This window comes from Pseudopodoces humilis, chromosome 4 (assembly GCF_049639895.1).
Source record: "Pseudopodoces humilis isolate 2021_Gansu_Grassland_sample_001 chromosome 4, ASM4963989v1, whole genome shotgun sequence".
In the NCBI taxonomy this organism is placed as follows: Eukaryota; Metazoa; Chordata; class Aves; order Passeriformes; family Paridae; genus Pseudopodoces; species Pseudopodoces humilis.
The window spans coordinates 54,456,682-54,478,490 of record NC_142203.1 but is presented as its reverse complement, the minus strand read 5'-3'; the positions used below and the strand labels follow the sequence as shown (position 1 = coordinate 54,478,490).

Genomic DNA, 21,809 nt, shown 5'->3' with positions numbered 1-21,809 from the left:
TTTTAATTGTAGCATATTTAAATATATAGATATATATACACAGACTTGTGTGAGACGTGCAATACAAGGAATGGGTTTTGTAGGGGTTTTTTTGGTTGTTTTGTTGTTGGGGGAGGGGTTTTTGTTTGTTGTTTTTTGGTTTTTTTTAGTTTTAGTTTTTGCTTTTAAACAAGTAATTTGAAAAGGGACTTTCCAGGGAAGAAGTGGCTGGAGTTTAGTGGTGTGGATATAGAGTAATGCAGTAAACACTGATGTTGAAGATGAATACAACAGTAGTAATAGCAGCTTGAAGATTTAACAAAAATATCTTCTAGATTGATTTGAATTACTCAGAACACAGACACTTCCAGTGTGAAGCTGTGTCCACCTCTGGCCATTAACACTCTAAAATCTGAAAAGGGTCAGTAAGGTTTCTTAGAGTGCTTTATTTGTAATGTGGCACTGCAAAAAACATTGCTACTGAGCTATTTCTGGGTTGTCTATACCACCTCTGTATCTATTTTACTCAATAAAGTTCTCTGGATTCTGAGATTTTTTTTTCAGCCAAATAATTTCTATTTTGCGTTGTTATCTCCCCACTGAAGTTTCCCACATCCTAGTGGTAAAGGCAGAGGAGTTCAGGCCTTCCTTGAAAGCCATGGGCACTGGTGCCTACACCTCAAGGAAAGGGCAGAGTCCAGCAAAAGCAGAGCATGGCAGCAACACGTACATAGCTCCTTGGTATAGGAAGAGCAGCTGCAGTGATCCAGCTAGAGTAGCTTTTGAGCCATGGTTTATTTGTGGTACTGTTTTTCTGTTCTTGACTCACCACTATACTTGTTAGCATGAATGATGTACCTAATGTCTTCTTTTTAATCTGAATTTCAATTAAATGTGAGTTTTTGAACTTTTAACAGGAGTCTGACTACCTTAATACAAGCATATTGGACAAGTTTGATTCAATAGTAGCTTTAATAGCATTTAAGATCCCAGTCCAGTGATGTATTTCAGATTCCCATCTGACTTAAACACTTATTACTGCTTACTGATCAGAAGTATGTGATCTGAAATTGTAACTATGTGTTAAACAATACAGTTGCATTAAAGAGACTTTCTAATTGAATATAGCTCTGTCAAAATGTGTTTCATTTTGCAACTAAAGCACTGCATTTCCTTTCTTATGAAAAAGGGTAGTAACAGTTGTAAAACAAATACTGCTTCATCATACATAGATTTTTAAAATGGTGTTTGCCACCATTGTTTTAGCTGTGTGTTTTAGGTGTGTTTTAGCTTTCAGCTAAAGACTTTTAAAGAAAAGTCAGCATGTCACTTATTTGTCAGTTGCAATGGACCACTTCTATTGAATTTATATATAGTTAATCATGTATAATTTAAATACACCTTAACAGTTCCTGAACTTCAGAGAAGTAGCTCTTGGTTGCAACTTGGAACATTTAGAAACCTACAGCCCAGAAGTTAGGGGATAGAGGCCAGTGAGTGCACCACTACCATAGTCAATATATGGATTTCAAAACAGGTATAGATAGAACACTTATTCTTGCCAAAAGCATTACCTTCCTTTTTCAGTAAAGTTAAAGGAGTTGGCAATAGCACAGAGTTCAAGTCTCCATTTGTGTGCATTGTTACAGATTTCCATATTGTAACTTGTTCTCCAAGCTCCAGCTGGGTTTAGAATAGTGGAGCAATTACAAAGTCTATTACCACTGTTACAGTGGCATGAACATAAAGATGTTCTCTTGTTCTGCAATTCACTGAAAGCTTGTTCTCCAACAAATGTCTTTAATTTGTATCTTTGTATCAGTGAAATTCTGAGAGTGTATCTCAGTATCTGTAACTGACTTAAGCTATCACTCAGATGTGGTGGGATTTGTAATTTGGTCTGACCAAAGAAAATGACAAAGAATGCCAAATTTAATCACACAGATCTTAAGCTAGTGTCAATGTCCTCAGGAGTGCTTAGGTGTTTTCTATCCTATTTGATTCTGTGATTCTGTATTTTGACTTCTTCCAGTTGTCACGATAAGCCTTGTACAAAAAGTGTCACCCCACTGCCCAATCCAGGATATGCATTTTTTTCTTTTGAAACGTCATGTACTCCTCTATAAAGAACATCATGTAATCCTCTAAAAAAAATACAGGGGCAACAAAGACAATTCTGTACTGAAAACCAGCAACCATGCTTTGGCATGTGTGCAATGACTACAGCTCAGACATACACAATTGTTTAATTGGGCTATAAACATGATAAAATCTACTAGCAGCATTGTCAGCTGCAGCAGTGTCAGAGCAGCTGATGCCACAGAGGCACCAGTGGTCAGAGCAGCTGTTCTGTACAGTGGGCTCCAGACAGTGTTGCCTACCCAACTCCAGCTGTACAGAGTCACAGAGCAGAAGAGCTGAGTGCACAACTGAGGCCAGCCTGTCTTTCAGGCCTGCAGCAGACCAGCACCAGCCCTGTAATACAGCCTCAAACATTATCAATAAAAATCAGTCCCAAACATTTCCCATCTCTCTAGCTGGAAGTTTCCCTTCCTGAATCATGGAAATAAGTAAGTCAAACCTGATTATTCTCAACACTCTAAAGAGCAGCTCCTCTATATTGAAGTATTTTCCTTCATGTCTGAGTGTATTGTAACAGGAACACGAAGCAGCACTCACTAAAAGCAGGACAGTACCTATCTATCTATCTATCTATCTATCTGTGTATATGTATATATGTACATTACTTAATCAACAGGAAGCTCCAAGTGTATTGACAGACAATAAAACAAATGCATTGAAACCACAACTGTTCAATGTAATAATCACTGTCATCCAACAAAATGCACATTTTAGTTAAACTGTATATACTTCCATTAAACTGCTGGAAATTATTTTTTTTTCGGAACAAAATGTACGGCAGCATGAGCTGCAAGTTACACATCCTTATCAATGCCTTTTTTCTTTTCCCCTCACTATCATGTGATACTGTATTTAGTTTAATCCTTGTATAAAGTTTCACTGGTTTTTGCTGCTGAGCTAGACCTGCACTACTTCCTCTGTAAATCTTCCTGATTTTTCTAATTATGATAATAAAAGCCACTTGCAGACATAAAATTAATTTGTAGAAAAAAAATACAAACTAATTCATGTAATTTTAATGTAACTGAGTTAAACCTAATTAATTATCTGACCTACTGTGCCCTATTACAGATTCATAACCAGAATGTTCTAGGTGTGTGCCTTTTCCTTGACAGAAATAGCTTTCCAGAAGTAACACTGAGTGTTTTTAATTACAGTTCTCTTAACCCATGCTTTTCTCTCACTGTGCGCATGCTTTTCCAACTCAATGCTCACAACTTCCTGAGGAAAGTAAACAGAGCAAACCAAAGGAATTCTTTCCCACAGAGAGCACTAAAATGGTGTAATAATTCTAAACATAAAACATGACTAGATCATATAGCACCACAACCATGATTACATTTACAAGAAAGTACAAAACCTCTTCCTATAGTCTGGTGACACTGCCATCCTAGATCTGTAAATTACAAAGAAAGATCAAGTGGATGAAGAATTTCAATACTGACTGATGCATGCATGTGAAAGTGTCTTCAAAAACACATATCTGCCATCTCCCAGAATAATCCTGACTGTACATCAGAGCACTGTTTGCTATATCATTGCATGAATATGCATCATGCATCTGCGAACTTACCTACATCACATTTGTCTAGATGAAGTCATTTGGCTCTTCAGAGGAAACCCAGTAGTAAGATGAGTACTAGACAGCAGGTGCTGACATTACATGAAAAAATCAACATATTGTGATAGCGACTGAAAGAGAAAAAAGCAGGACAGCAGTGACAGAAATGTTGATTCACTGGCAGAAATTAGAAAAATAAATACTACCAAAGCAAATATTGTTTCAGCAACTTCATTTTACTTTCAGTAATGCTTTAAGAGTCACTTAATACCTGCAGAATTCCATTCAGTCATGACAGAGCATGTTTAATTTTAACCCTTGTGAGTTTACAGCACAGAAATGTAAACTGCAAGTATTTTAAGAATTTTCTTTGTAACAGTTAAATAGACTAATTCTCTTTAACCAGATTTATTGATAGTGGACATCCATTTCAGCAGAAATACAGCATCTATGTACAGAATTATAAAAAGCAAGTCAGACTTTTACATAGATCATCCTCCCTGCACATCAACCTGACTGTTAGAAGAAAGATCCCCATTATTGGTCAAAACTATGCAGAGCGAACACCTAGGAAAAAAGTCTTTTTGTTCTATGACACTGTGTTAATACAATAAATATACAAAACTTCTGAACTACCCAGACATGCAACAGAGGGACAGAAGAAGTGCATTTGTACAGAACCATGACATTCACCAGGATGGCAGAACATTGTTAGTAATTTACAAAATATACAAACATCCTCAGATAAATAAAAACAACTCCTAATTACAGATCAATAACTACTGACATTCCAGTGTTTAAACTTCATACTTTGTACTCTGTCACAATACTACAAAAAGACAACTCAAGTGGGCACCATACTCTGATCAATAAGAGATCATAAAATCTAATTTTTGTTAGGTACAAAATATTTCAACAAATCTCAGCCTGCTGTTGTCAAAGCTAAACAAACTTCTCCTTCCCTTTTGGGCTGCAAAGTGTCACAGATTTCTCGTTTAAAGAATTCAAAGGTGACACAGCCCCAAATTTCATTCAGAAGGCTTAAATCTGTACCTTCAGCCTATGATATTACAAATCAACAATTCTTATACACAGAACATGACATACGTTTTCTCAAGAAACCTTCAAACATTTGAGAAAAAAATCTACCTGTCAAATTCAGGTTTTATTCCTAACGTGTTTGGGTTTTTTTTCTGGTAATTATGCAATCTTCAACTTCAGTTAAATTTTAAGGATGATGTCCCTAGGATTCCTATCCAAGAGATACCAAAAGAATTCCCTAAATTTAGATTTAAAAGTAATCCATAGCAGAGTTCCTAGACACAACCCTCGAGGTAAGTTTAAAATACGAAAAGAACAATTTTGATATATAGCTTCTAGAATGACGGCCCCCAATCTCAGCAGAGAACAGTGACTTTGATCTGGAAAGCTTTAAAAACATTCCACGCAAATTCAATTTCAATGTTAGCATGTCCACTATTATGACATTTTAACAGCCTTGTTAGATAGAATATTTAAGCAAATATATTCATTACTGTGAACTTCAGCATAGGTGGAACTATGATGTTTTTTCAAATTCAAGTCTGGTTTAAAGGAATTAGTGAACTAAAGGAAACTAATAGGAGAATTCATGCTAACACTATATTACTGATTCAAGGATTAAATTAGGGGAGTTTTTTTTTTAACGAGCTTCTGTTATTATGAATACAGTGTAGTGAAATGGACTCTATGAAATTCAGTCCAGAACATGGAGAGCCTCAGAACTTTATGCTGTGTTATTAAAGATTATTCACCTTAATTAATTTCAGCCACAGTGTATACTTCCACAATCTGTGGGATGTCATCTTTCCATTTTCCAGAAGAGTTTGAAAAACTGTAAGTATTGTATATAAGTCTCATGGGGCAATCCAAGAACACAGGGTCTTCAGAGGAGAGAAACTCCCACTATACTAAGCCCTGACGATATTATATTCTAAAATATTGTGATGGTATGTACCATTATGGATTGTTAGTTTCACAGCACCAATCTAACCTCTTAGGCCTCCAATTCAATGAGTTAAAATTTAACTTTAATAAAGATAAACATTTCTCCCTTTGCCAAATCAAAATAGTTTAAAAGTTTTTTCTTATAGCTTAAATCACACCACAGAGATAGTTAATATTAAAATTCATTCAGGTATCCATTAAATGCCATTGCTTAAAGAGCCTGACTTTAGACAATACTCCTGTTAGAAAATTGGATTCTGTATATATATATATATATATATATATATATATATATATATATATATATATATATATACATATATATATATATATATATAGTGTTTTGGACAGGCAGTAAACAGAGTGACTGTCCAGGCTAGAGATTTAGTACCACAGTTAAACATAAATCTATACCTGAAAAAAAACCCAAACAAAAAAACTAACCAAAGAAATCCCAAATAAAATAAAAATACCACTGCACATAGAAGAGGGACAGGGGATATCTGAATACTGAAGTTAAAAACAGCAAATATATACTCACTTAGCTCTGTGATTGAAATCACCAGTTAACTTCCTTAAACTGAACTATTCTATTACAGAGAATGTTTATGCCCCATACTAATTTCTCACAGGTAGAAAATACTCCATGGAAATAGATACAAACAAATGTTGTAAAGTGGTGCAGGTAAATTCTGGACAAAACACTACCTAAACATGATCAGGTAACTCAACAGTATTCATGCAAACTTACAGGTTTATATCAAAAGACTTACCTAAAAAAAACCCAACAAAACCAAATAAGGAAAGAATTTATACTCTTACTTGTATTTAACCCCAGCAGCTGCTGAAATTGCAAAAGCAGTAGTCAAACCTAACCGTATCTCTCAGTCTACCCCATTTCTTACGGTAGAAATAGAGAAATCAGTTCTTGCAAAGAAAAGTAATAAATCCAGTGTTTCCTGAATGTAAAAAAAAAAAATACTGGAGTGAATTGCTAAAAAACCTTCCCAATTTTAATACATTGATTTGATCATTAAATTTCACGGTTCATTCTCAGGCCAATTGTTGCAATTATTTATCTTCCATAAAATATGGAAAGCTTTACATTGTAGAATTCAACATGTTAAAGAAGGGGAAAAATGGTTTTCTTCTTAAAATAAATGAATTTAAACTAAAATAAACCAAATATTTCCCATTTAACCCATGCACAGCTGCAGAAGAGACAAACATGCTGTGTGAATTTTGATCTAGGCATTTAGGGAATACAGTAAGTGACTGGAAAATAAAGAACAGTTGAAAAGAACGGCAGCAACTGTTTCTCTACATCCGGTTACCCTTGAAGGCATTCTGAGCTGCACTGGTGGCCGCCGTTGAGGCGGCGTTGGCCGCAGCAGTTTGTACAGTTTTGTTGGACATCACTCCCGTGGCAAATTCCTGCTGTGCTTTCTCAAAGCTCGCGCCAGTCGTGCGGTACAGCCCATGCACCTACAGAGGGGAAAAGCAATGAGAAAATGGTGCCATGCTTCCCATTTCTGAGTAGACCAATAGCAAAGTCTCAAACACAAAGTGGAGGTGTGAGGTGGGGAAATGTGGTTAGTTCACGTGTTTGAGAGAATCCAGAGATGAGAACATGGAAATTTTTCGCACGAAGTTTTGATTTTTATGTTGTCCTGTTGCACACACAATTTGACAGTGAGGGATAGCTATAATTTTCTGCAAGTTCAGAGGGGTCTCATCATGTGTACTAAAATGTGTGATGTATATTTGGTGAATTTTCCTCTACAACAATTTAGAAACATTTTAATTACTGTGACTGATTACAAGATGAAGTTACACTCTGACTGAATATTAAAAATTTCAAAATACCCTAATTAGACAGGTAAACATTTGCAAAACTAGTGTGATGACTGACAGCTCTGCATAATAACCAGAGGAATAAACAGTATGACTTAAAAACACCCTTAACAATATGTCATATAACAAATAAAAATCAACAAAACAGACAAAAATCCTGATTAACTTTCAATTACCTGAATATTAAAATTCAAATGCTATTTGTGACTCAGTTAAGTCACAAAAAGGTTGTCAAATAATATTGCAAAGACAGCTTCATTTCAGTGTAGCAGGAAAACTAATGTAATTTTTTTCTCTGTTACAAATATGACTATTTCTCATGCATAAAAATATATCAAGTCATATATGAATATGCAGATCTTTGGGAAGAATCTGGATGCGTATAGTAAGGAAAGTGTAAAAACATATTCCACCATCCATTTTTCTTGCTTGTTTCTTCTCATCTATAGAATATTTCTACAGAAAACAAAATAGGACATCTCCAGGTGCAAACTTAAAATTTCTAGTTTACAGAGAACAGGTCAAAAGAATTTGTATATGTGTAAAATCTTTAATTGTAAATGAGGTTGAGTTACTAGAATTCAGCCAGCATATCATCATCATAATTCCCAGCTACATTTATCTCAATGACTTACTAGTGCATCAGTATCTTTACCTAGATCTGTGTGGAAATTCACCAGAAGTAACCACAGAGAAAGAGTTTATCTCTTTGAGTTTTCATGCTCCTGCATCATTAGCTGGCAATAAAATATTAAAAAACAAAGATAGATAAATAAAATTCCTTTTCTGAGGTCCTAAGCATCTCTCTCTTCTATTGATTTTAATAGGAATGATTTTGGTAAGAGCTGAAACTTAGCAATCACTTCTCAGCGCCTGCTGGACAACCTGGCATCTACAGCTACAATAGTGTCCAGTGCAGTCACCTACTCCTTTGTGGCAGGATTAGCTCTCGGGTTCTCTAATTCAGAGCCACCCTTCCCCATTTGCAGAAAATACCTGAATTGTACAAACAGCATTTTGTAACTCCACAACAGTATAAGCAAAACTGTATAGTTATTAGTAGGTAAGGCTCACCTTGAAAAATATAATTTAATCCCCACTACTTTGTGAAAGAGTACCTGTCTCAAGAAAGAAAGCAAAATCCAAATCAAACATAGGAAACAAAGGAGGGGAATAATATGTAACTTACCTTTTTAAACATAACTAGTGAGATGACAGCAGATGCTGTGAAAAGTGCAGCTATGATTATCATCATAATGCCAACAGGAATACTCTTATTGAGTCCAGTAAGAGATGAAATCCACCCACTGAAGGAAAGAGAAAGAACAGATTTTACTAGTACAGCACATGAAACATTTAATCAAAGATACCCTCATGAAAGAAAAAATCTATAACCTCCTGGTTCTGAACCATTTTGAGTATTTTTGAAGAAAAATAATGTGAATTTTACATAAGCAAATTTTGGTTCTATGATATGTTTTTAAAGCTTAATTTCCATTTCTTCAAAGAAAATGCAGCGAAACTATATGAAAAATTGTTGTAAATATTATTATCCTTGCGCAAAATTGTAGCAAAATTAGAGAGCTGCTTCTCAACTTCTTGAGGTTTTTTTGTTATACTGTCATTTCAGATTGATTCAGGACTACATGAATTCGTAGATGAGAAAATATCCCTAAAAAGGTAGTTTCTAACTTTTATAAGGATCAGGAAAATACCACACCTATATAGCTTCCATGTGAAGACTCATTTAATTGTATCCACACAGTGATGCTTTCTCAACTGTGGTTAATATAATTTTTTAAGTGGAGAGCATCAGACAAAATAATAGAAAAAACCACATAAGTATGTACTTCGAGCATTTCCCCATTCTTCAAAATTGAAACACCAACAAATAAGATTTTCAGACCTGAAAACTAAACTAAAATTAAAAAAGCAGGTTGTCTTAAGAACAAAACCCCATGCATTAAGATGAAAAAGATTTTTCCATGTCGTAAAAAAAAAAAACCAAAAAAAAAACCAAAAAAAACCCCACAAACAAATAATGTAAATCCAAACCTTAAAACTTTCCCCTTCACACCACTTTGATATCCACTATGTCCCACTGTAATCTACCACAAAACCCCAGAACTTGAACTGTAACTAGGATTTTCTGATGATCTGGCTACTTTCAATTCTCCTTCCCCAAGTACACTTAAAAGCACACTTCCCAGACTTGGATGAATAAGCAATAAAGAATTCCATAGCAAAAATAATAAACAGGGAGCTTTCCTTACATAACAATTCTAAAGCAATAATGTTTCATCTGCTTTGCATGAATTTTGAGGTTTGCAGCAAACAGCACTGAGAAAGGGAAGTGTCATTACCCAACTACAGCACTGCTACTTGTGACTCTTGTTACTAGTTGGCTTGCTAGAACCGTGCTTTTAGTTAATTCCTTTATTTCAAAGAGAGTTTCTTCCCTATAGTTTCTCCTTGTGAAATCTAAATATTAGACCTCCAAGACTCAAAAAAAAAGATAATATACATACAAGCTTCATGTAAGAGCTTATGTATTTGCAAACATTTAAAAGAATTATATTCCTTTATTTCTTAATTCATATTACATAATATCGATGTGACTCAAAAAAACTTTTCAAATAATATCAAAGACATACTACTATATTCACCCAAATACCTTGTTTACTCATTCTACAAATTTTAGCCATAAATTTCTCATTGAGTAGGAAGTATATTAATATAATTAGAAATACCTAACAATATAAAAAATATGCAAACAATACATTATTGGTGTCTAAATTTCTGCTTTCCTTTACCTTAAATACAGAACAAGTAATACCTCCTTACACCACCAAAATAGAGGAGGCAGCACATGGAAAAGTTCAAAGTAGTTTAAATTGAAGGATAAAATTTTGACCAGCCTAGTAACAGAGGTATCTCACTTTCTTTGGATACATTTCACCCAATTCTCCTAGTTAAGAGCACTCCAAAAATGCTTTCTTTTGAGAGTTAAGTGTAACATTCCAGTGAACACAACATTATTCCTTTAAAAACACAGACTGTATTACAGTTGTTACTTCAAATATGAGTGTTTGTTTTACAGACAGTACAACACTATGGCAAACAGAATACTCACCAGTTTCCCCATCTTTGAAATCCTGCAGCTTGAAGTACATGTACAGCAAACTGACAGATATATACAAAGAAGAACACAAAGAACCTGAATGAACTGTCACTCCTGAAAGAGGTGGGGGGAAAATGATTAAAGCAGCCAGAAAAATCATTATTTTTATTCATATTCTGTAGTACCAATCTAACTTCTTTCTGCATTAACTAGAGAAAAAGTACTTTCATTTATCAAGTGACCTGAAGTATCAGCAATTCTGTGTTTCTTTTAGAGCGTTTATTTACAAGAACTGCTCTTTCTTCTTTAATATAGTGATTTTGCCACCTGCATCTCTAAGAAAGGTGAGAATAGTTCTGCTCAGCCCAGAGCAGGGCCTCTTCAACTAACCATTTAAGTTTGTATTAAGAATTCTGCTCCACTTTCAGAGTGAAGTTCACAGTGATGGAAAGATGGGAAGAGAGTATTTAACTTGTGAAAAGAAGTGAAATATCATATGGCATTACTGAAACACAGAGCACACCAAAATACTGAAGCAGCTGTTATTTTGAAGTAAAATGTACAAAATACATTTGCTGTTTAAATTACTAAAATGCCAGCCTTACAAAGACTGAAAATAAATAAAATTTTAGAAACAGCCAAATATAAATGTACAGGCAAAATTTCAAAAAAGACTCAACTTATTGCTGTTAAAACTATTGATCATATGTTATGCTTTCTACTAGAGTTCAAAGTAGAAATCATTTAGTTAAGTTATTGAAACAGATTTTGCCCTTAAAAGCTCTTTCTGCAGAAGGGAGTTTGTAATTTCTATACCAGTTCAACCAATGTTTCAACAAGTTCAGTTCAGTAACTGTTTCATTTTCAGCTGAGCAACTGACAAAGTTGAATATGCAACTAGTAGTTTTCCTTCTTCAACCAACCAATTTTGTCTAAGAAAAGCTATGGATTTACTAGACAGGAAATGCAAGTTAAACTATATGATTCCTCAAAGATTTGTGGATACAGCAATACCTCCTTGGTTAGCAAAAATAAATACTTCCTGTACTCTAAATGTTACAGTTAATTGCAGCTTCTGGCCATCAGTCTTAATGCAAGGGTACTTTAGCTGAGAACATCCTGAATCACTTCAATGTAAAAAAAAAAACCAAAAACAACTTTAGGAGTACAGGACTTGAAATCTCTACATGGTGATCGTCACTAAGAAGTTTTACTTTGCATGCAAACACACCATTCTCCTCTTAATCACACACCTCATGCTTCTGAAGTTTGCAAAGATTACTAAAACTAGGAAAAGTACTAGTTTGTTTACTATCTGTTAATTCTTAAGAATCTCAGGCTATTTCAATTACAGATACCGTAGGTGTCTATCACTTAAAAATACATCACTTAAGAGTAGTTATTTATGAAGTTCATTCAGGAAGCAAAATATTTAGGACACTATTGACTACTAACCTACTCACATTCTTGGTGTGAAGAGACAGAGATTTAATGAGAATGTTCTTTACAATTGTTACCAGCCCTTATTAACTTTAACAAAGTTAAGTATTTCCAACAAATATTTTGTCTGTGGTAAAAATGATACATATTTTAAAGGATATTCCATTATATTACTATCTATTGGCATCAGTATTTCAAATTCAACAACTGAATTAATGGCAAACATAACCTTTATTTCTAATGAAAGCACTGTAAAGGATTATCATCATGATTATCAAGCAAATTCTTGAATGCTATACATTTTGACAAGTTTCTGAATATCCCAAGTCAACTGAAGTTGTTACCTGAAAGCTCCATAAAGTGGTCTGTACCAGCAGACAAAAGAACAAGGAGTAAAAAGCAAGAACCAGAGAATACTCAATCCAAAATCAACCCCTCGCGTAGCATCAACATAAAACCAGGCCAAACATCCAAAGATATTAAGAAACAGTGTCACTGTATGGACTGTAGAAGAAAAAGCAAAATAGTCTTAATTAAGTTATTTTTAAACAATAAATTATTACAACTGCTGAAGTTATACCTGAACTTTTAAACATTTTAACAAAACAGCATTTTAAACAAAACATCAGTGTGCTGACAATACCAGTACCATCTCAAAGCCTTTTGTAATCAATTGATTTTGATAGTTTTCTAAATTTCAGGTAAATCCTGTATTCACAAGTGAGAACACTCTACATGAAAATTCAAGTACCACTAGCTACTTGGAAATGGAAAAATATCCTGTCATACCAATAAAACACTTTCAAACATTAAATTAAGAAAAAAGAGGTTTCTACAGCTGCAATAATTTATTTTTTTCTAAAGTAGTAATATATATATTTATGAGACTACTGAGTATTTTTTGAGAGACACCTTAAAATGACAAAGTGCATCACAAAATAAACACCGTACACATTCAAATTTGAGAACAAAAATTTCCCAAATAATTTTTCAACAGAAAGCTTTGTCTTCCATATAATAAAACAAGAAACCCCACTTATTAAGAATGTTCCTCAGTAAAACATGGTCTGCAAGAAGCTGTTGTAGATATATTTTTATATCTTATATTTTAATATAAACTTCAATATATTTTGTATATTCAAATGTTACTTAGAACATCTGCTTTTTTGGTGACCTGTGTAATTTTCTCATTGGCAGACTTTGTTACACATTAACTATTCAATTTCTACTAAAGAAAATGCATTTGAATTATGACTTCACATTTTATTTCAATTAAGTTTACTTCTTAGAACAGAATAAGGCAATACTAAGAAACATTAAAACTACTACATTCATGCTATCTGACACAGAAGTTAGCTCTGCTAGACTTCAGATATGAACATGAATTTCTCTCTTTTTTCAGCAATAACCAGTGATTCAGGAGGGATTTTGCTGCCTCAGAGAACAACTTCTTTCCTGGTGGATCAGGATAAAGTAGGAGATTTATAACTGCACAAACATGTTCCTGACAGCAATGCTTTTTATTTTATTTAAGTCCAGAGCAATATTTTAGTGATTCTACTGGATGGTAAGGTTAACAGAACAAGCACGATACTGAGGATTCTGAATAAGAGAATCCTGAAACTCTTTATTGCTGTCTTAATTATGACTTGAGCTCTAAATCAACACAGCGGGAAAGAACTCTTAAAAGCAATATGCATAGATCATTGCATGGAATTCTGATGAAACTGAAAATATTTCCTCAGATAAATAATAATTTCCTGTAAGAGTCACCAGAATCAAAACACTTTGTTCTTCTAAATAAAAGGCAATTATTGCACCTCCATATTTTAGCACTGCCCCAAGGGGTCAGCAAAACAACTCATTTCAGAATTTGTGTGTTTATGCCTCATAAAGAAACTAAACAAATCCCAGTTCCTGCCTTCCTTTGGTAAGTACAAGAAAGGTGTATTCTCTATTTTTCTACTCAATACTGGAACACATGGAGACTTCTATGTTACAAGAAAAATTCATATTCTGGTGGAGCTTGAGCTTTTCAAAATGACCTTTTTTTTTTATATATGTAACTGCAATTGTGGTAACAGGACAAGTTTTAAAAGAGTACCATCAGTGCAGAAGAGGCTGAAGCATCACACCCACAACTGATACTATACAGGGTGTGCTTCACTACTATAACAGAGAGACTCAGCTGTACAAAACAAGTATTAGCAAGCTATAGAGGAAGACAGCAGACTTGACTGACAAATCTCACTTCACTGAGCTTGCCCTTCAAGCCTCTGCCTGCTTGCTGCAAGGTACAGAGAATCATTTATCCTTTGAGCCAACACCTTCACTAAGGGATCTAGGCAAGCTTAGCTCTTATATGAACAGACATGTATTTGTGAAGTTCAGGGTAACAGTTTCAAGTACCTTCCACCTCCTTGCCTCAGTAAATTAAACCATAATACAAGTTATTAGAAAATAATGACCACCTGGGGGCTGAAATCACCTAGGGCTTTGGCATGCAATTTCTGTATGACAACCTCAGAGCTATAACAATAAGAGTACTCTGTGTGATTGAAGAAAGCCTTCTCCTAGTTTGTGTGTGGAAGCAGCTGAAGTAGGAAAAAAGGCGTTCATGCCAGAATAAGAGTCAACAATGGAAGACTGCATTAGTTTAATAAATATTAATACCTCTTCTTGTTGGTATAAACTTCCCTGAAGAAAAGAATTCTCCTTAGATTTATTCCTTGTTTTAATTAACTACACTTTATCTTCCATAAGTGTCTCAAAGTTAGTTGTAGATAAAGACCACAAGTCTTTACTGAAGATATTTGGCATGTACATTATTAAGATGATTTTGCTATTCCATTTGAGACTGTATGAAAACAAATTTTTGTACTAAGTTTAATTTCAGTAATGTTTCATTGATTATATTCTCAAGAAACCTAAGTCCACATCAGAACACATGACTGTCACCCTGGATTGGAACTGCCTAAAGGGAAATGAGATGCCTATAGAATGGAGAGTTTTGAAGCCACAAGGCAACTCACAAGTGAGGACTGGGATAATGAAGTTTGATCACACATAACCTTGGAGCACCAGGTAGCTTCAGATGTTGTTTAGGCTTTTGTTCCTAGTCTGTTCTGCTCACTTGGGAGAGACATGCTAATATGCCTTACAAAAACCAGAAAATGGTTCTCCATTTCCATGGTTCTTCCATGGGGAAAAATATATTCTAACATATATTATAACATAAAATAAGCATTAAGCAGTCTTGGATCAGCACATAAACATGTGCTACCTACAATATGAAGGTACTTTTAAAAAATTTCCTGATGGTACTTACTAAAAGACACATAATAATATGGAGTGGACCAACAGTGAATCTCTGTGACAGCAACCAGTCAAACCTCGATAAAACATCACCCAAAAATAAAGGCTGAGTGAACTATGATAAGTAAGGCAAAACGAGATGACTAATGGGGATAAATACCTTTTCCATTACAGCAGTGGATAGAACAGGAAAGATCAAACAAAGGAGGGGAGAATTAAATTAATATACCAGGAAACATCTAATTCTAAAAGACAGCAACCCATTAGAACAGGCTTGAAGGGAGTTTGTGAAGTGTCTATCATTGGAGGTTCTCAGGGACAGGTAGAACAGACATCTACACAGACTGATATACAGACATATATGGATATACACCATTTATCATATCCTCAGACAGAGGATGAGATGAAACTCTACTAAACAGAAAAAGAAAAAAAGTTGGCACTCTAAGGTATTATTTTTCTACCAGAATCTCTTCAGTTTGTAACTTCAAGTAAGAACTACCCTCTGAAAATCAGTGGTGTTTATTTGGCACATGCTATCAGCCTGTGGGGAAAGTAGCTGGAAAACAAGCTTTTGAGCCTGTTTTTGACTGTTAGCAATAGTCAAGAGACATTGTACTTGACATTGGACAAAGTAATAGCAAAATTTTAAAATCAGTAGTCAGTGCTAATGAGGTAGAAAAACTGTCATTTTCGTGTGCAAGTCCTTAAAGCACCGATGGTCACAAAGCCAAGATAGAATAGAAAAACTCCAATGGCAACTGTGAAAAGTCATTGCTAATTAATTGTTATAGTTCACAAAAACATGTGAGCACTCAATCTGTTAAAAAAAAAATAAATATTCTCTCCCCTGGGGAAAAAATGTTCAAAGATAAAACCATATCCAATAATTAGAAAACTCAAACTTCTGATACAAAAGGAGAAAAGAGAAATGAGCTAATGAAATAGGGATACAGAGTTCATGTTTTTTCATGAAAGGAAGAGCATATGGCTCTTACGTAAAGACATTTCCTCAGAGATATAGAAACTAAGAATGATGATATAAAATTAATTCTAACTGTGGAGACATAGAAAACTAAACTAGAAAGTTTGTTCCCAGGGCTACTACAAAGGAAAAGTACTGACTTTATAAAGTACTGAGAATGCGGTACTAGATTTATCCAAATGTGACCATGTTCACAGAACTCCTAGACCTTATAAGATGTAGGAATAAGTACCTCTCCAGAGGAAAAACAGTCAATGAGAAATTAGCCAAACCACATAGATGCAATCCTAGGAAATTTCAAGTGTCAAGGATTGACTCAACAGCCAACTCTAAGGGATGGGATTCTATACACAATCTTTTTTATCTTTTTTTTTTTTTAACCATGAATCAGATTTTGTCTTTTTCTTTATCATGCCCTGTTCATACTTCCTGAGTATTATATAAGTCAGAGAGTACTACAGCTAAAGAGCAAAGAGTGCAAGATGATGGTTAAAACCTCAGTCTACCTACAAGATTAGCTGTCACATAAAAGCACAGTTCTATATATTTTGAAATAATATAATATTGCTTCTTCCTTTACTTGTTGGCATAAGAAAGAAAATTAAGCACAGTATCAACATTCCAATTCTAACTGCCCAACTTCACCTTGTATTTGAAACATATGCACTTTCAGAACTCAGTCCTGCAAATGGCCAGAACTGGTAAGCATCCTAAAATTCTGAGTATTTCACCTTAGATTTCATATACATCTAAATTATCAGTCAACTTTATGAGAGTGACCAGTCATACGCTCTATAGCTGCTTATTTGAAGATTAACGATCTAGCAACAAATATAGAAATCTGTAGATTATGATGAAGTGGAACTGACTTGATCCATCCAACGCTGTCTGCTCATTTTATGTGTTTCACTTACATGGTTCCATCACAGCAACAGGATTACCAGAGTAACATATAAAATTATGGAGATTTCCTAACTACATCTTAAGCTATGAAAAAAAAGTATAGAAAATATCTGAAACCCACATTTTCTTAGAAGGCTACAAATATATTGAAGGAATCAAAATATCTATATCTTGCAATTTCATCAGAGTCAGAGTATTTGTCAGGCTTTTATCAATCACAGTGGACAAGGCAGAAGAAACAAGTGTGGCATGTGCACACCTATTTATTTCAGCATTTCTCCAGTCAAAACACAGGCTCTCAATGAGGGCAAAATTAATCCTACAAAGATGGTGTAGAGCATTATTTGCCTGCAAAGGATAGTTCTAACATGGACTGATTCTTCTATTTTTAAAAATAGGGTAAAATTATATTAAGCCTTTGCTATAGATTAAAACCATATTAAACTATACAAAACTATGTATATTAAAGCAAATGGATATTATACATATTGAACTCAAAATTCTATTAACTGTAACTGTGAGATTTATTCCTTAACATATAAGCAGATTTTAAAAAGAGTAAAATTATTTCTAAGTTAATAAATGGTCAAAGTTCATTTTACAACTGGAGAAACTTAAACCAGACAATTGCAATAAGTTAGAAAGAAATTGCCCTACAATGATAATCCTTTTTTTTCTGTTGAAGCTTTTATGACATAATTCAATACTTTTAAAACTAAAGCTAACATAAAATTTTGCTTCAACATATGGCTTCTGGATTCAAAATATTTTTTTATTACAGATGTTCCAAAAGCCAAAGCAGCACGTATGTATTTCCGAGTTTGAATAGGCACTTTATTTTTCTTAAAAAGAAAATACTTACACATCCACAAATAGTACATAATCTTTACTGTCTTCTGGAATTCTACAGGAATGTCTACTGAAAAATCCTGGTAAAAACAAGGACCTACAGGAAAATTCTCAGGAAGAGGTGGCCAGTTATTTTTTCTACCTGCAAAACAGAAAATAAAGGAAAAAAAAAGGCCTTTATAATGTAGTTTCAGGTTTCAGTCTCTGTATACTTGGAAGAGATATACATTTGAACCTTTTGTAAACTGTTTAATGCATGAGTTTCTCAAGTGGATGAATAAATTGGGCTACCAAAACCCAAGAGTTTTAAGAGCAGTCCTCAATATAAACTTCAGAAATTAAATACAATTAAGTGTAGGAAGGTCAAGGAAAGTGCAATGTTTTATCTACATAAAAGACTGAGCAGGCATCTGACATTTCCTAAAAAGTAAGAGAATTTTTCACAAAGCAGACATGGATAGAAAAAAAAAAAGAGAATTCCTTGACTTATATATGAGTATTTATTTCCCTAAACTCCCACCATACTCACATAGCCTGTTGAATACAAAGATAGGGGACTGAAAAGCACTCTTCATTTTCAGAATCCTGGAATTTTTAGTTGAAAAGTGTTTCTAGTTTCCAATATGGTTTCCTGTCAAAACTTACCTAAAAGGCAGGAAGTCTCAAGAAACACAGTTACTGAGATACTGAGTTACTGGTCTTTAAGTATCTTTTCTTAACAAGAATATGCCCTAAAGCATCACTGTATTTTGATACAGTTGTATAACAGAGGGAGGACACTGCAAAGGACACAGGATCAGACACTTGGATTTCCTGTATGCTTATTTGATCGCAGGTTAGAGTATACATTCTGCTGAACAAAAGTCATATCAAGCACAGACTTGGAGATTCAGCTGAGATAATCACTGCAACAAACCTTTGCGATAGCATCTCAAACTCTGGATGAAAGAGATATATTCATCACCATGTGACCAAATGAATAAGTTGAAATAGGAAGCAGCACACTTTTATTAGCTTGAATGCAATACCACACAGAACCTAAGCAGAGAAAGCCAAAGGCATCAAGCTGAGATGACATACCACCTTGAAGATCTTTCACCGTAGTTAAGACAACATATTGTCTTAACGGTATGTTAAGACAACATATGACAACAGTGTCCTAGATGTGTAGCCAGCGTCTTAAGGCAACTGAATGCAAATAGCTAGAGAATTGCAAAAGACCTTGCTCTCCAATCAAGACCACTCTATAGTGTTTTCAAAGGTGTCCAAATTAATGCACGTGTCCCTGGGTTCCAGAAATGCAGTACACAGGATAGTTCAAAGTCGTGCCAGAGTAGGTTCATAATGGACATAATGAAGCATTTCATTACCAAGAAAATGGTCAAACACTAGAATGGGTTTCCTAGAGGAGTGGTCAATGTCCTCAGCCTGTCAGTGTTTCAGGAGATATGAACAATGCCCTTAACAACATGCTTTAATTTATTGGTACTATACAGCCATTGTGAGTCAGGACAGCAGCAAGAGCAACTGAAGTAAATTTGCGGGTGAAGATCAGACCAAGCTGTCCAGAAGTTTCTTGAGCTTAGGGAAACCTTAGCAGCAGGCCAAAGCCCAGAAGCTCTCACTAACCAGTCAGGCATGGAGTGAGCATTACCGGGAGCAATGTGGGAGATTTAATTGACTTTAGGGAGCACAAGTGACCAGGATATGGTGCATCAAAAAGATGTGATGCAGCGGTTTGTGCAGAGGGGTGAGCAGGGAGAGAGCTGCAGTCCACAGGCAAGTCCATGACTCAGGTAAGTGCTAAGTGCTCTAGGTCTCTGCTATAGTGGTGGGCACCTGTCTCAAAATTAGTGTGTCTGAGATAGCCCCAGAGAAAGTCTGACTGATACATCCACCAAGGGAACTGGTAAGGAAAGAGACACGAGTACAGGTGGTAGCTTGCAATGGATGCACAGATATGTCTCCTGGAGAAAAGGCTTGCACCTGAATGGAATGTGCATAGTTTGATGAACTATTGCAGAAGGTGAACAAATTGAAAGAGGCTGTGCAGTGTTAGAGGGATGGAAAGGGAGATAGACAAATGGCTTCAAAACCATACACCTACAATGGACATCACTGAGTGTGGACACCTTGGATCCTAGTGACCCACAAATACAGAGCCCAAGTCCAACCTCTACCCTCCAACTTCCACACCAAAACAGATATGATGCTTTAAAGGCTTTAGATGTCCATTAGCAAGTTCAACAAGGAGTGTCTGGACCAGCAGGACATAGTCGTTACCGTAAGAAATGCTGAGTGGGGGACTCTCTTTGGGTCACTGAGACACCATCCACCAGTCTGATCAAGAATCCCAAGGGGCAATGCTACCTACCAGGGACTAAGATCCCTGATGCTGCCAAGAGGGTAGCCCAACTAGTCAAGAGCATGGACCACTACCTGCTATTACTCTCTCACATGGCTACAAATGATACCACAAGTCAAAAAATAGGCAAGATCAAGGAAGACTATAAAACACTGGCAAGACAAGTGACAAACACTGGTGGCCCAAATCATCACCTCATCTTCCTGGTCACAGAAACGGACAACCAGAAGCTACCACACTGTGCAGATCAATAGCTGGCTTCCTGACTGCTAACAAGGTTTTGGTTTTGGTAACAATGGGTTGTGCTTAAACGATTGTAGCCTGTTAGGGAGGAAGGAATCCACCTGTTTAAAAAAGGGCAAGAGAATTTTTGGCAGCAAGATGGCCAATTTGGTGAGATGGACTTCAGATTACAGGACTCAGGGGGCGGGGTCCAAAGTGGCTATGATCATTCTATTGCTTCTTTCTAGGGAGAAGGTCATGTCAATCAGTGCAGCAACAGATGTTCCTTGACTGCTTCTCAAGATGAGAATCATAGGTCTAATGACATCAAGGGTGCTCATGACTACAGTGAATCCTCTTACACTCCATCTAGGGAATCTGGATGCTTGATTTCCTCTCTGAAGTGCCTGTACAAACACAGAGCAGAATGGGGAATAAACAAGAAGAAATGGAAATCTATGTGCAGTCACAAGGCCATCATCTCATTGCAATTACAGAAATATGGTAGGATAGTTCACATGACTGGAATAATGTCATGCATGGCTGTGAATTTTTTAGGAAGAACAGGTCAGAGAGGTGAGGTGGTAGAGTTGCTCTTCATATGAGAAAGCAACTAGATTGCATCAAGCTCTATTCAGGGGCAGACAAATGAGTTGACATTTTATGGGTGAGAATTAAGGGACAGGTTAATAAGGGTTGTGGGTGTCTACATATAGGCCACCTGACAAGCAGGAGGAAGTGATGAGGCTTTCTACAGACAGCTGGCAACAGCCTCTTGGTCACAGGCCCTGATTCTCCTGGGGACTTCAACTTTGTCTCCAAACCAAGATAACAATCAAACCAGGAGGGCTGAAGATGTGAAGGCTGAGACCAGCCTTGACCATAGCAACCATGAGATGGTGGAACTCAAGATCTTGTGTAGAGGATGTAAAGTAATCTAGAACCCCAGACTAGAACCCTAAACTTCCAGAGAGCAAACTTCAGCCTCTTCAAAGACCTGCTTAGCAGAATCTCATGGGTTAGGGCTCTAGAGGAGAAGAGGATCCAAGAAAGCTGGTTAATATTCAAGCATCAGTTCCTCAATTTG

At 35.6% G+C, this 21,809-nt stretch overlaps 1 protein-coding gene across 1 annotated transcript in view; it reads right to left on the bottom strand.

Moving 5' to 3' along the window:
• Positions 1-3,897: 3,897 nt before the first annotated feature.
• SCAMP1 (secretory carrier membrane protein 1) overlaps positions 3,898-21,809 on the bottom strand; it is a 41,017-nt gene continuing 23,105 nt past the window's right edge. Inside the window, exons 5-9 of the mRNA XM_005530066.3 lie at positions 18,149-18,277; positions 12,428-12,587; positions 10,656-10,757; positions 8,712-8,829; positions 3,898-7,153 (exon numbers count right to left, since the gene is read on the bottom strand). Of these exons, the coding sequence (XP_005530123.2) occupies positions 6,989-7,153; positions 8,712-8,829; positions 10,656-10,757; positions 12,428-12,587; positions 18,149-18,277 (674 nt within the window). The 3' untranslated portion in view covers positions 3,898-6,988. The remainder of the gene's footprint in view (positions 7,154-8,711; positions 8,830-10,655; positions 10,758-12,427; positions 12,588-18,148; positions 18,278-21,809) is intronic.